Raw genomic sequence first — 13,181 nt, forward strand, 5'->3', positions numbered from 1 at the left:
CATCCATGATGGCCACATGTGTTTTCGTCAACTCACAAACACATAATGAGTTGGCCAGAGGTAAAGCGAGCCGTAGAAGAACAAAGATATGAACTAGTTTTGACCGGTCCAGAAATAGCAGAGAGAATTGAAAAAGACGGCTTAGACCAAAACATTTTCGCGTTGAACTGCCTCAACTTTCTTCAAATCTCGAACACGAGGTTATCCTCTCTCCCAGAGGATTTAGGAAATTTGCTGCACCTTAAAACTTTGGACTTGCATAGAAATTCTTTACAGCAACTGCCCTCTTCAATTGGATTGTTGAGGGAACTTAAGATTCTTGATTTATCTGGAAACGAATTGAAAACTTTGCCTTCAACCTTGAGCGAAATCAGTTCACTTCAAACATTGAACTTGAACTGTAACAAGCTCACAGTCTTACCAGAGTTAAAGCGGCTAACAAATCTTGCAAGACTAGATGTTAGCCATAACCAGCTGGGTGACCTGCCTCAGAGTCTGTACGAATTGGAACATCTTGCAGAAGTACATGCCTCCAACAATAACATTACCACTTTAAGCTCGAATGTATCAAAACTAGCATCTTTGAAGGTGTTGACATTGAATGTGAACAGCATAGAGTCCATCCCTACAGAGCTCTCACTATGCCACAAATTGAAGAAACTTGACCTTCAAGACAATGCTATCAAGGACAGCAGGCTTGCTAAGTTAATCAAAGAGTGTCACACAAAAGCAATTCTTGATTATGTTGCTGTGGGACACGAAAAAGGAAAAAGTGGGGAAAAATCGAGAAAGAAGGGAAGAAACAGAAAGACCAGTGAGGGAGACACTGAAAAGCAGAAAGAGGGCATCTATATGCAATCGGGCACTATGATTAGAGTTTTGAAAAGCGAGAGGTTTCAAGTCGTTGTCAAAGCAAGTGTCCAAGAGATCAGACCATATATTGTTTGTACAGTTGTGAAAAATCTGGACCTCACTGACATGGCGACCTTCAAGAAGTTCATCAGTATTCAGGTATTTTCATGAATAGCACAAACCAATTTTAGAGACAGATTATTGGGTCTGTGATAACTTCTTTGTTATACTCAGATCAATTGTTCATTTTGGTGGTAATAATGATGATGGTGATGACGCTGATGCTATCGGTAACAAAAAACCAAAAAACCAGAGTCTCTATAATTTCCGGCAGGTACAAAATGCAGGTCACAGGTCACAGGGCACAGGTCACAGGTCATTGTTTTACCTATAAAGAAAGTTATAATCCTAAACATTCATAAATGCTAACCTTAGGCCTAAAAACTTTTCTTTAGGCCTAATGAGGCCTAAAATTAGCTTTTATGAATTCTTTAGGCCTAATTAGGTGTAATTAGGCCTAAGGTTAGCTTTTATGAATGTTTAGGATACTTTCTGTATAGGTTAAATAATGACCTGTGACCTGCGTTTTGTACCTGCCGCTATAATTTCTTGGTTTTCAGGTGATGTCTTGGAAATTAAGAAATAAGGAATTATCAGTCCTTTTGAGATTGACTTATCTTTCCCCACATTTTCAGCTTGATAGTGTTTTTCATCTTGTGATAAAGCAAGGTTGAATTTCTAAGCTTTTGCGTGGCACGATATTAGAATGGAGGCCAAGAATGCTGTCGTGAACGTAGGTTAAAAAAGTGACTTATGCCCTGAGATTTTTCAATTTGTACAGTCCTTGTATGAGAATAAGTACTTGTGTAGACGTTTATGAGCCCTCAGAAGACGACTACAGGCTTTTTATAGCAAAGCTTTATGACAAAATTATGTTTTCGTTAGCTTCCGGCCACCATATTTGTGCCCCTCAGAGGGACACAAACATGGCTTCTCCATACAAAGCTTTATAAATTTGAGTAAAACATTTCTTTGAATAACTCCCGCACAAAACATCGCATAGACCTGAACCTTTGTGAGACTATTTGAATGTTCATCTTCTTTTATCTCTTTGATTCTTGACTTTATTTGTTGAATGGTTTTGATAATTTTGAGACAGCCAGAACCAGCAATTGTCAATAAACTACATGGACTATCTAACAACGCTCGCTCGTATTCACCCCACACACTGTTCACAAAGGGTATGGCAAGGAGTTCCCAGTGATGTGGTCTCAACTGATGTTCACCTGTCCACCATAGTTGGCAACTGGTGACCAAGTCAAAAGCTTAAGCTACTTTGGTCACTGTGCATGTTTTGCGTAATTTTCATCACTTGTGTAATTTAGCTTGCTGTTTTATCTCTTTACTCTTGTAAGGTACTTTCAGTGCTCGAAATTAAAAAAAAAATGCTTGGTTGCCTGTAAGGAAACTCATAATTATGAAATGCTGCACACCATTTTGAGATGCAATCACATAGGGGTGTGCCTGTGTTTTTTTGTGGAAGTATGAGTTTAAGTTTTCGCATTATTTTTCAATCTCCGTCGTCTACATGTCGTCTCTTGCATTTTCCTATCCAGCAATTTTTTGTCAAAGCCACAGTTATTCAAAACATGGGAAAATGCTCAGCTGTTGGAAATTAGCAACTGTTATTGTTTACTTCAAACTACTATCTGACATTGGTAATGGAAAATGGACAAGTGAGTCTGGTGCTGCTTGTTTACAATGCCGTAATTCATTTTCTATTTTTGGCTGGGCTGTCTGTTGTTTTTCCTTGGGCAACCAGGCTTTTCATTTCACCAAAAACTGGTTGCTTGGTAAACTCTCTGGTTGTCTGGGAGGACCAGACGACTGCTAATTTTGAGCACTGTACTTTAATTAATGTAGAAATAGTTATAAATAGTGCAAAAGAATAAAACTAAACTAAACTGTAGTGGTTATTCTACCAGTAAGGCAAAGTAACAGAAAATGACATTAACCAGTCGGCTGAGTTAAGGATTCAGCTACTGTGTGAGGGTTGACAGGTTGAAACCAAAGTCAGACCAACCAATCAGCAGGCCTTCTGATATTACGCGATGGTGCGATTTCGCACAATCGACCTCAAATCGCATCCGATCGCACAATTCACGAAAAATCGCATAATTCACAAAAGGACGCACAAAATTCATAAACTGAAACATAAATCAAGACGTTTCTTAGAAATTCCTGCATAAATACGCCATTTTTAAGATGATTTATCTTGGAAAAAGGCTAAAAAACCTTTGTCACCTTCGATTTCGTAAACATTCGAAGTTCAAGGCTTTATTTTTCATGTCGGGGACCTGGTACGAGTCTCCTTCTATTGGTGCAACACAAACACGCCCTTATATACACACCACTGAAATGACACACTTGCCTTCTCTTATAGAAGAGATTTATGAAAAATAAGCGAAGTTGTAAGTTTTTCGGCAAAATGTAGTTTCTTTCGTTGAAAACTGATAAAAACTTACTCATGGATAAGTTTGTTGTGAAAACGCTCGCTTTTTCTTCGACGAAGAAACATTCCGCCCAATCTGACAGCTCACGATCGAGCAAGAAAGTACCTCACAGGTACGCTCCACGTGGACGATGGACTGATGTTTTTCTCGTCGTGCAATATTAGGGCCTTTTATTCGAGAGAAAATAAGCCGCGGCTTACTCTGGCCACGGTGTACAAAATACGCAAAAGGAACTATTTATACGAATATATATTCCCAAGTCAATATAGGCCGCGGCTTGAAAAAGACGTGAACGTAGATTTTGTACCATTTATACGGGGTGAACATGCGAGTCTTCTGTAAGCCGCGGCCAGAGAAAGCCGCGGCTTATTTTCTCTCGTATAAATGGGGGTATGGCCCTATTGTGATTGACCATCTTCGGAAATTCGTGGTTGACGAGCACCTTGATCATTCATTTGGCATGTTAGCTGTTTCCTTTCAACTTTTAACGTGGTGCACCGGTAGTGCAGTCTAAGACCTCATTTTTTCTATTTATCCCAACTAATGTCGATCGAGATACATAATTACTGTTCCTTTGTGTTCAAAATGTCTTTAGGGCAGCAAAAAAGTGTTTTTCTTAACCTGAAACCTTATAAAACAAGCTCAAAATTGCTGAGAAAAAAATCGCATAATTTACATTATTTATCGCATAATTGGCCTTTCTAATCGCACAATCTGCCCTGAAAAAATCGCATAATTTGCATTTTTTAATCGCACCCTGTCAGAAGGCCTGAATCAGGGTCGTAGAATAACTGAGAAGAAAGGGCTGCATTTTTTATTACATGCGCAAATGGCTAGACTTTCAAGTTTTCTAATATGAGAGCTGTCAACAGTAGTTCTTATCCCACAACCCTTGTTCAAATCATGTGGGAGAGAAAATTATTCGCAGAGGTGAGGGCAAGGTGGGGGAATTTGCAGTGTTGTGGTTTAGCCTCGTCAAAACAATGTCATAGTAGGACCATTGCTCCTTTGTTTGACTTCCGCTGGCATGTTGAACTTACTATATACCCGGTAGGTGTTAATGATGGTGATGGTTTGTTTGTTTTTTCAAACAGACAAAACTGCATGATAGTGTGTGTGACCATCGGACCTTAGCCACGATAGCTACACATGACATTTCATCGTTAACATTTCCTCTTGAGTATGAAGGGGTTACTCCAAGCAATGTCCACCTGATTCCACTTGGGCGACACAAGGAAGTAACTGCTGAACAACTTATAGCAGACCTGAGAACAGAAGCCTTGAAACAGAAACAGAGACAAAAGAGAAGTCCTTTTAAGACTGGTTTGTACAAGTACGTTCTGCGTTTTCAAATAGTTATTATTTACCTTTAAAGTAAGACCTTCCAGGAAGTGCTATCTTTGGTTTAGCTCACCACGTGGTCACTAAAGGCTTCAAGGACTTCCTCTGGCTAATATTAACCCAGTTACTTTTCAAACATACATGTATTTCCCTGGCTTTTTGCTACTTTACCATTTGACCATTTGATTCTCTGCAAACAAGTTATTTGATTTACGTGGAAGCCTAAAATCTCGTAAAAAATCTCAGGTTTGGAATTAAGGTTCAGATTCAGATTTCTTTCGAGATCATCTTTTATAATTGTATTTTTGTGATGTGGAAGGTTTTTCTCCTCCCTAAATTTCTTTAAGCCAATCAGGGTCTCAAAATAACTGAGGAGAAAGTCTCGTGTTTTTATGGCATATGCGAAGTGGTAGACTTTGAAATCTTCTGAGATGTTTGGCTATCAATGGTAGCCCATTTCTACCCTTGCAATGCACATCTCTGAATCCACAACTATGACCATCATCACCATTCTCTTCATAATTACATGACTATTGTAAATTAAGGACGGTGCCTACTCTTGTTATTGCGCATAAATTCTGCGCATATCAAGATACTCCAGTTTCCTATTGGTGATGCTCACTAATACCGGGATATTTTTGCACGGTTTAAAACTATCTGGGTAAAGTAGATCTTAGTAAGTAGTCTTGGTATCCAAAAAGAAAATTGGGCGTAACCATGCATTTTTGAGAGATAATTATAAGCTTCAATTTGAGAAAGAACGCAAAACAATGCTTTGTATTTTATAGCTTTTTACAATTATTATTCATGAATTATCTTGGAAAAATGTGTGGTTACCCCCTATCAGTTTCTTTTTGGATTTCAATGACACTTGTCAAGATCTACAGTTGTACATTTCCTGCACAATCATAAACCGGGGCAAAAATGGGCCCTTTGCAGGATAGTGATCACATGGTACAAATCCGCCATACTGGGACGCAAACTGCCCACTGGGACATCTAAAACAAAGAAAATTTAGATTAACCAGCCTTTGTTTTGGATGTCCCAGTGCGCAATTTGCGTCCCAGTATGGCGGGTTTGTACCATGTGATCACCATCCTGCAAAGGGCCCATTGGTAGGCAGCGTCCTTAACTGACTATTAATTTGTTATTATTTTAATTATCCACACTGTTTCTTCTAATTGCTGTTAGATATTTAAGCCTTGTTCAAGACACTCCACTATATTCTGTTGTGAGGGACAGAAACAAGACAGTTATTTCTTTTCCACCAGTGACTAACAGCGAAAACAGTAAGGTGAGCCTAGATCATCATTTTGTTTTCATCTCTAAGCTGGACACATTTCCTTGATTAAATAAATTTAGAAACAAGCCTCAATAATTCTACTTGATCCTTTTGACAAACTTTGAAAAATACTAGACTTATCTGTTTAAAATTATGCTTCGTTTTTTCACAATCAAGTGCACTAAAATTACGGAATAAACTGTTACATTAATTTAGTAGGCAAAATTTATCAGGGTATTGGCATGAGAACAAGCAAAACAAATTTCAGCAAGGTTTTCCTTCAGCTTCTCTAGTTATATGCTATCTAACTCCCTCACCTTGCCTCTCAACCTTGCCTCTTAATTTGGGACTTGGAGAGAGCTTTGGTAAAAAAAGGTTGATTGATTGAACCTGGTCATTAAGATTTGTCCTTCAGGTGTGGTCTATTACCTTATTCAAGGAGAGTGCTCTTAAATTGCCCTTGAGGTGAAAAAAATCACTTATCGTTTTTTCAGATTTTGAAAGTGTGTTTGCTTAAAACCTGACTGGCAAAATTTTGAGCTTTGATTTTTATCCAAAGGCTGTTTACTTTGAGTGTAAGTTTTGGATTTCAAGGTCCGCCATTACTCACATTCAAAACTGATGGATTGGGCCTCAGGGGGTTGGATCCAGGGAAAAGTGACGTCAAAGGCTCACTAGCTTAAAATTTCAACGTGTGAATGTAGCTTATTATATATGCAAAACAAGAGTTTAAAAGTCTGACAGCCCAAAACTCCTGTGCTGCATATTAATTCTGCGGCATACACACACATTGCATTCTTAAATTAGCGAGCCTTTGACATCATTTTCTCCTTGCTCCAGCTCTCTCAAAGTCTTAAAGTTAGCAATGGCGGACCATTAAATAGGAAATTTCCAGTTCAAATGAACAGGAGTCTTTTTGAAATCAAGGAATAAAACTTTGGTCGCTTAGTGTTTAGAAAAATAAGAATTGATTTTTTGGTCACAGGGGCACTTTAACACTTCTCTTAAAATGAATAAAACTGGTCAAAGATTAGGAGAATTTTTTTAGCTTCAAATTTTTAACCATTTGTCCCTGGTTCCCAGGGTCTCTCTTCTCTCCCTCCTTTGAGAAGAGAGACCCTGGGAACAAGATTGTTGTTTTTGTCCTACAACTTGGCACAGTAAACAGCGGACTCTGTGCTTTGCTTGTTGTGTGTAATTTGCCTACAGCCTGCGATTCTCTTTCATGGGTACATGACTATCAAATGATCTTTGCTCCAGCAAGTATAATTTTCTTACGCTGTAAGTTCATCTTGTCCAGATGCCTAAAATGTGTCCAATTCATTTTAAGTTTTTGTAAAACCTTATTTCACAGATCAAGGCAGGCAAGCTGGATGTTTTGTTGGAGGTGACATCAGCTGTTGATCTAGGCACATGTAAATCAGTGATGGAACATTTGATAAATAGCATGGTGGAATCTGGGTTTCATTCCAGTCAAGAGACCTGTGCTACTGCTTCTGCTCATGATGATAGTGCTGGTGGAACCAAAGAGCTAATTATTGAGCAAGCCAGAGTGGTAAATAGTGAAGGACAGCTTAAAGTAGTCTATCCTTCAAGAGTTGACCTACAGTTTGAGGCAGTAAAAGTATTGTATGAAGAAAAGGCGTAATACCACTAAAGAGATGGTGCACAATTCAATGTGGTGATAATTTAATAGTATGATAACTGCAGAGATTTTATCAACAGGTCTTAGCAGATTTCAAAACTTTTACTTTACAAGCTTGTTGTTAAAAGGCCATTTTTAAGTGAAGACAGGGTGTAAGATCCTAGGCTGTATTTTGGTGGCGGTGCCATCAACACATGAGAAGAATGACCTGTTGACAGCTCTGCCACCAAAATACTTGCTTGATACCCCCAAAGAAGTAGGCTTGCTCACAGCCTAGTAAGATCCCAGTTATTCATGTGCTCAACCTTTGATTGCCTTGTGTAACATGTGACTCAATTTGCTTTTTTCACCAACCCCATAATACAGTTCATTTTGGGGGGTTATTTGTATTAAAACAATGGATATCCAGTTCACTGAAGCATGATGCAGTCCCAAGAGTAAATACCTTGTATTGGTTTTATGTAAAGACCCTCCCCCCCCCCCCCCCCCAAAAAAAAAAAAATGTATTGCATTATGGGATGGTGAAAATATTCACTAAAACCAGCAGGTGTGGTTATAAGGATATCTCATCTTAGAGTAAAGGAGATAAAAGATAACTGGTTCCCTTCCCCCTCTGCAAAAAAAATGTGTAAAGAATTTGCAGCAGGGTCATTAGTTCCAATTCAGCAAACCAGAAAGGTCATGACCCTAAACACAATGAATAGCGCATCTCTGAATTTATTGCCAATATTCCTAGAATACTAAACATCTTGCCCATTTCTTCTTTACAGAGGAATTCTGCTGAAATAATAAAACATTGTACCATGATTGAAATTCATTTAAATTGTTAGCGTTAACATTTGTCTGCTTTAATGACCATTTTAGTCTCAGGTACTGGAGCTTCAACATTGGAGTATGTTTTCACCAGAGCAAAAGATTCATGTCAGACAAAGTCTTCTGATTTGTAACAGTTTAGAATAAACATGTCTGAGGCAAATTAGAAAACAGAAAACACCCAGAAATCCTGAACTCATTTTTTTTAAAAAACCTGTTTCCAAAGTTTCAGCTCTGGATCACGAGTGCAAGACTGCTTAGTGGAAATTGAAAGCCATAATACCAAAACCAAATTACTAGAAACAATCAAAATCTGCAATCATAGCAGATTTTGATTGGGTTTTGCTTTATCCTTTGATGAGTTGAACAAGACCTGATGTTTAGTTACAAATAATTTATGAAACCTAGTTTAGCATAGCTAATTTAAAAGTAATCAAGTAAAAGATTTAACCCAGTTGACAGAGAAATTAAATATTCCTTGCTTCCTTTACTACGTTCAGTAGTCACTGATGTAGATTTGAGATCTTCATGATGAAGAAAGACCAATGACATTCTGTAGGAAAAGAAAGAGGTCAACATTAGATTAAGGTATTTCAGTCACTTTTCACAGCTAATTCCTGTTCTGCGCATAGGTGACAACTCCAATAGCTCCTCGATGGTTCTCATACAAGCTGGGAGGGAATTGAAAATTTCCTTTTAACTGCTCTTGTTCACTGCAAGACCTTGAGGCCTCCATAAACTAGAAAATAATGGTCTTTGTAGAAACAGTATTCCTTAGAGACTGTTTCCTCATTTTGCTCAGGCCCTAAATTAGCCAATATCAAAAGTACCATAATACTCTTTGTTTGTCCCTCCAAAATTTTGCATAAGCATTGTGTTTATTTTCTCTTGGTACTTACAATGGTCCCAAGAGAAACTGGAAACAATGCTTATGCAAAATTTTGGAGGGACAAACAAAGAGTATTATCAGGTATTTTTTATGTCAATCTAAAGAACAGGGCATATTAGAAGTGTACTAAAAATATTAAACACAATCTTTTGTGGCATATTTTTGTATTCTCATTGGTTGCTTCACTCCCCTTCCACGTATGTGGCCCAGGTTCAATTTTTGGACTCACAACTACCCTCATTTTTTATCTTAGTGTGGACGTGATGGGAAACATGCTCTAATTGGCTGCAAACGTGACAAGTTTTTTCTAAGAAATTGACCCTAATCTGATAGAGCATGCTTTAAATACTTTCGAACTATCGCACACAAAAATTCAACTGTTTGCTTACCAGCTGCTAAACTAAAACTTCACAAACAAGTTTTCCTATCATGTGTCCACGCTTAGATGAAAACGACTATGTGGATTGAGTCTGTTCGGTTCTCTTCCTATCTCCTTACCCCTTTTAAAGGGTGTCCTATTCATTTGAGTGTCACTCTTACAAGACAAAGGGTTTAAAAAAAACCAAATTATTTTTAAATCTGCTTTGATTCAAGTAAATTGTTTTGCAGTCTTCTCATTTGGTAGAGCACCTGTGTTCTCCTCTACTACATGCATGCCATTCAACAAAGCAAACATTATCGAAAAAGTTTGCTAAACTACAACTTACACTGTAAAGTGCGATTATGATCAAAAAATCACTTCCTTTTTTCCTTCGGATTTTGAAAGTGTGTTTGCTTAACACCTGACTGGCAAATTTTTGAGCTTTGGTTTTTATCCAAAGGCTTTTTACTTTGTGAGTAAGTTTTGGATGTAATGGTCCACTTTTTATCATATTCAAAACTGACCAATTGGACCTCAGAGGGTTGGATGTCATTTCAGTGTGTAAAATAGAGATTACTTCATGGAAAGCGCATGAATACGGGATTTTCACACAAGTTGGTGAAGTATCTGAAAGCGAACGAGTGAGATTTCTGATACAAAACCAACAAGTGTGAAAATCCTGTACAAAGTGCTTCCCATGCTGTAATTTGTTTATTTTATACATACTGAGATTTTTTTTATATATCCAGCTTTAATTGGTTCTCTAAAATAATAATTACAAAACTCCTGTATTAAATTCTCTTCGAAAAATTAAGTTTTTAGTAAAATCAACGTGTGAAAATATCACCAATCAAAAATCATGACTGGTGCAAAGGATAGCAAACATTTCAATTCTTAATTAAATACGGAACTGCTCGTTTGAAAATAAAGAAATAAGCAAATCCCAAATTGGTAAGCCAATAAAGGTACTGTAATGACCGCGATGACCGCAAAAAAGCCCGCAAAAACACAATTCGCTTAAACCGTGGTTTGTGATTGGACGAAATGATTTTTTCATGTGTGAGAAACTCGTTTCGCCTCTGATTGGTCGAAGTAAAATCCGAAACGCTTTTTCACACAGTAAAATGTGATGCGAAAATCTCAGTATATATGCAAAACAAGAGTTTAAAAGTCAGAATGCTCGGAACTCTTGTGCTGCCTATTAATTCAGCTGCATACCCATGCATTGCATTCTTAAACTAGTGAGTCTTTGACGTCATTTTCTCCTCACTCCCACTCTCAATTAGTAATTGCGGAGCATTAAATAGGAAAATTCCAGTGAAAATAAACAGGTGTCATTTTGAAGCCAAGGCTTAAGACTTGGGTCACTTAGTGTTTAGGTAACATAGTTTTGAAAATTATCCAAAGAAAAAGAAGAACTGAGTTTTTGGTCATAGTAGCACTTTAACAATATTGCATCTCATTTCATTTTCCATTATTTTCACCATTTTAGTTTTAAGATAGTTGGATGTTTAACAGTACCTCACTGATGGTATCGTGGAATTCGCTGTATGCTCTTTCCAAATCATCGTTAATAATTATGCTATTAAAGTTGCCGGGCGTGTCAGCTAAAAAAATGAAAGGCAACAACAGATTTTACAAATGCTAAAACCAGTGTTATTATGGTTGATTATTTATAAAGGCTGTTCATGAGTGAAGAAAGCTCCTCTTGTGAAAATCTCTGTAGAATAAACCACTAGCACCTATGTGCCAACTGATTTCTCAACATCAATTATTAATTTTTTTCTAGTTAAATTTAAGGGTACCAAAACGTTTTGCCCTCACCGCAAGTTCAACCACTACATTTTGAGCTTGACCCATAAACCTATGCTGAGTTCTCCCCTAGGGGGGTACCCTTTTGAATGGAGGGGATTGAATTCCTGGGCCCGGTTGTTGAAAAGCCGATTAATACTAATCCCAGATTAAGAATTAACCAAGGGGTTTATTTCTCTGCTCCCAAATGCTGTTCAAGGCTGATATTCGGCAAAACGTTTCATTGGAAGAAGTCAATCTTGAAAACAAAAATAAGCCAAAGAAACTTTCACCAAAAGGTTAAAAACATGAATCCTGGATTAAGTTAATCGGCTTTCGAACAACCGGCCCCTGGAGTCTTGTAATTCAAATTTCAGGAGGAAATTTTGACTCAATGCTATGATCTTTTGTGATTAAAAGAGATTTAGACCCAAGAAAAAACAGAGACATTAGGAGCTGCCTCACTCCATCCACAATTTGGAAATAAAGGTCATTCAACAGTCATTTTCAGGCCCACACTCAGCAAGATGATCAAACTCTATCAAGGATTGTCTACTGTGCTTCCAAATCTGTCAAACATTCATGGAGTTGTCAATGCAAATCAAGAACATACCAAATGCAAGTTCTTCCTTCGCTATATCTAATCTTTTTGATAAAGACTCTTCTGTCTCTGTCCCACGAGCACGAAGACGCTTTTCCTGAAAAGATTCGGAAAAGAAACTCAACAACTTTCAGTGGTGAACAAGACTATAATTTTCTTGCCAGTCATAAAAAGCTACATACTTGTATTAAAGCATCAGTTGCCAAGGTGACATGAAAGGACAAAGTCAGTAAACCATTAGTAACAAACTATAAGTTTTACTAACCAGTTCCTCTAATGAAGGAGTCTTGACAAATACATAATAACAATTGAGGTTTGTGTTCTTTAAATTTATTACTCCCTGTGGAGAAACAAATTAAAGTGGCTGAGTTTTATAGCGAAAAAACTCATTAATAATCCTCTGGCAGCTACATGTAGTTCAACAGGGCTTTCTGACATAGTATTAATAAAAGGAACTCAATCAATATTATTAGTACAACTAAGGGGTGCAAAATCAAAATTTCTGCTGCCCTGCCCAAAACCTTAAGAGCTTTAACTGTAGTTATGATGAAACAAAAACAGAAAAATAGCACACTGGGCTACGCGGCTGAATCCTCGCAGTCTTTTAGAGTGTGCTGGACTTCAAATGACATATTATTGGGGCAAAGAATAAAAAAGCAAGAATGTCACCCAAGAAAATAGGGGCTATCTTTCTGGGAGGGCTTAAAGTTTACCGGTAATACAGATAAGGTTGCCCAAACAATGTTTCTTAGAGTTGTCCCCCCACCCCCCCCCCCCCCCTCCCAAAAAAAAACCATGAATCAACCTCCCACAAAATTTTTATTTTTACTTTAATATTTAGTTTTGTTATAATGCTTAGCTGGCCTTCAACAATGAAATCAAAAGGATTGAGTTAGTTAAAGGCCCTGCGAAACATGTCAGTTATCAATTCTACTGGCCATTTATTACCTGCATATCGATATCAAGTACACAAACTTTGCCCAAATTCAGGACATCTTGCACTGCCTTTTTACTAGAAGACAAAATTAAACCACCATTATAATTATACAAGTTAAATTTTCAAGAAGAAAGAGGCTGTTTGGGTGAGTCATAA

At 37.6% G+C, this 13,181-nt stretch overlaps 2 protein-coding genes across 2 annotated transcripts in view; one reads left to right on the forward strand and one right to left on the reverse strand.

The window, feature by feature from the left end:
• Positions 1-8,773, forward strand: LOC138036252 (leucine-rich repeat-containing protein 47-like). Its single transcript, XM_068882594.1, has 4 exons — positions 1-1,011; positions 4,460-4,698; positions 5,898-6,000; positions 7,343-8,773. Exons 1-4 carry the CDS (start codon positions 46-48, stop codon positions 7,634-7,636), a joined length of 1,602 nt encoding a protein of 533 aa, XP_068738695.1. The 5' UTR covers positions 1-45; the 3' UTR covers positions 7,637-8,773.
• Positions 8,331-13,181, reverse strand: part of LOC138036254 (guanylate kinase-like) — a 26,274-nt gene continuing 21,423 nt past the window's right edge. Inside the window, exons 5-9 of the mRNA XM_068882596.1 lie at positions 13,037-13,100; positions 12,354-12,428; positions 12,101-12,185; positions 11,218-11,303; positions 8,331-8,999 (exon numbers count right to left, since the gene is read on the reverse strand). Coding sequence (XP_068738697.1) covers positions 8,973-8,999; positions 11,218-11,303; positions 12,101-12,185; positions 12,354-12,428; positions 13,037-13,100 — 337 coding nt within the window. The 3' untranslated portion in view covers positions 8,331-8,972. The remainder of the gene's footprint in view (positions 9,000-11,217; positions 11,304-12,100; positions 12,186-12,353; positions 12,429-13,036; positions 13,101-13,181) is intronic.

This window comes from Montipora capricornis, unplaced genomic scaffold, assembly GCF_036669925.1.
Source record: "Montipora capricornis isolate CH-2021 unplaced genomic scaffold, ASM3666992v2 scaffold_475, whole genome shotgun sequence".
NCBI lineage: Eukaryota > Metazoa > Cnidaria > Anthozoa > Scleractinia > Acroporidae > Montipora > Montipora capricornis.

What these genes read in the sequence shown, in the direction of transcription:
- LOC138036252 (XM_068882594.1), top strand. Translation starts at nt 46, where the DNA reads ATGAGTTGGCCAGAGGTAAAGCGAGCCGTAGAAGAACAAAGATATGAA. An exon ending in TTTAAGACTGGTTTGTACAA is followed by an intron (nt 4,699 to 5,897) that starts GTACGTTCTGCG and finishes AATTGCTGTTAG; the next exon opens with ATATTTAAGCCTTGTTCAAG. An exon ending in CTAACAGCGAAAACAGTAAG is followed by an intron (nt 6,001 to 7,342) that starts GTGAGCCTAGAT and finishes CTTATTTCACAG; the next exon opens with ATCAAGGCAGGCAAGCTGGA.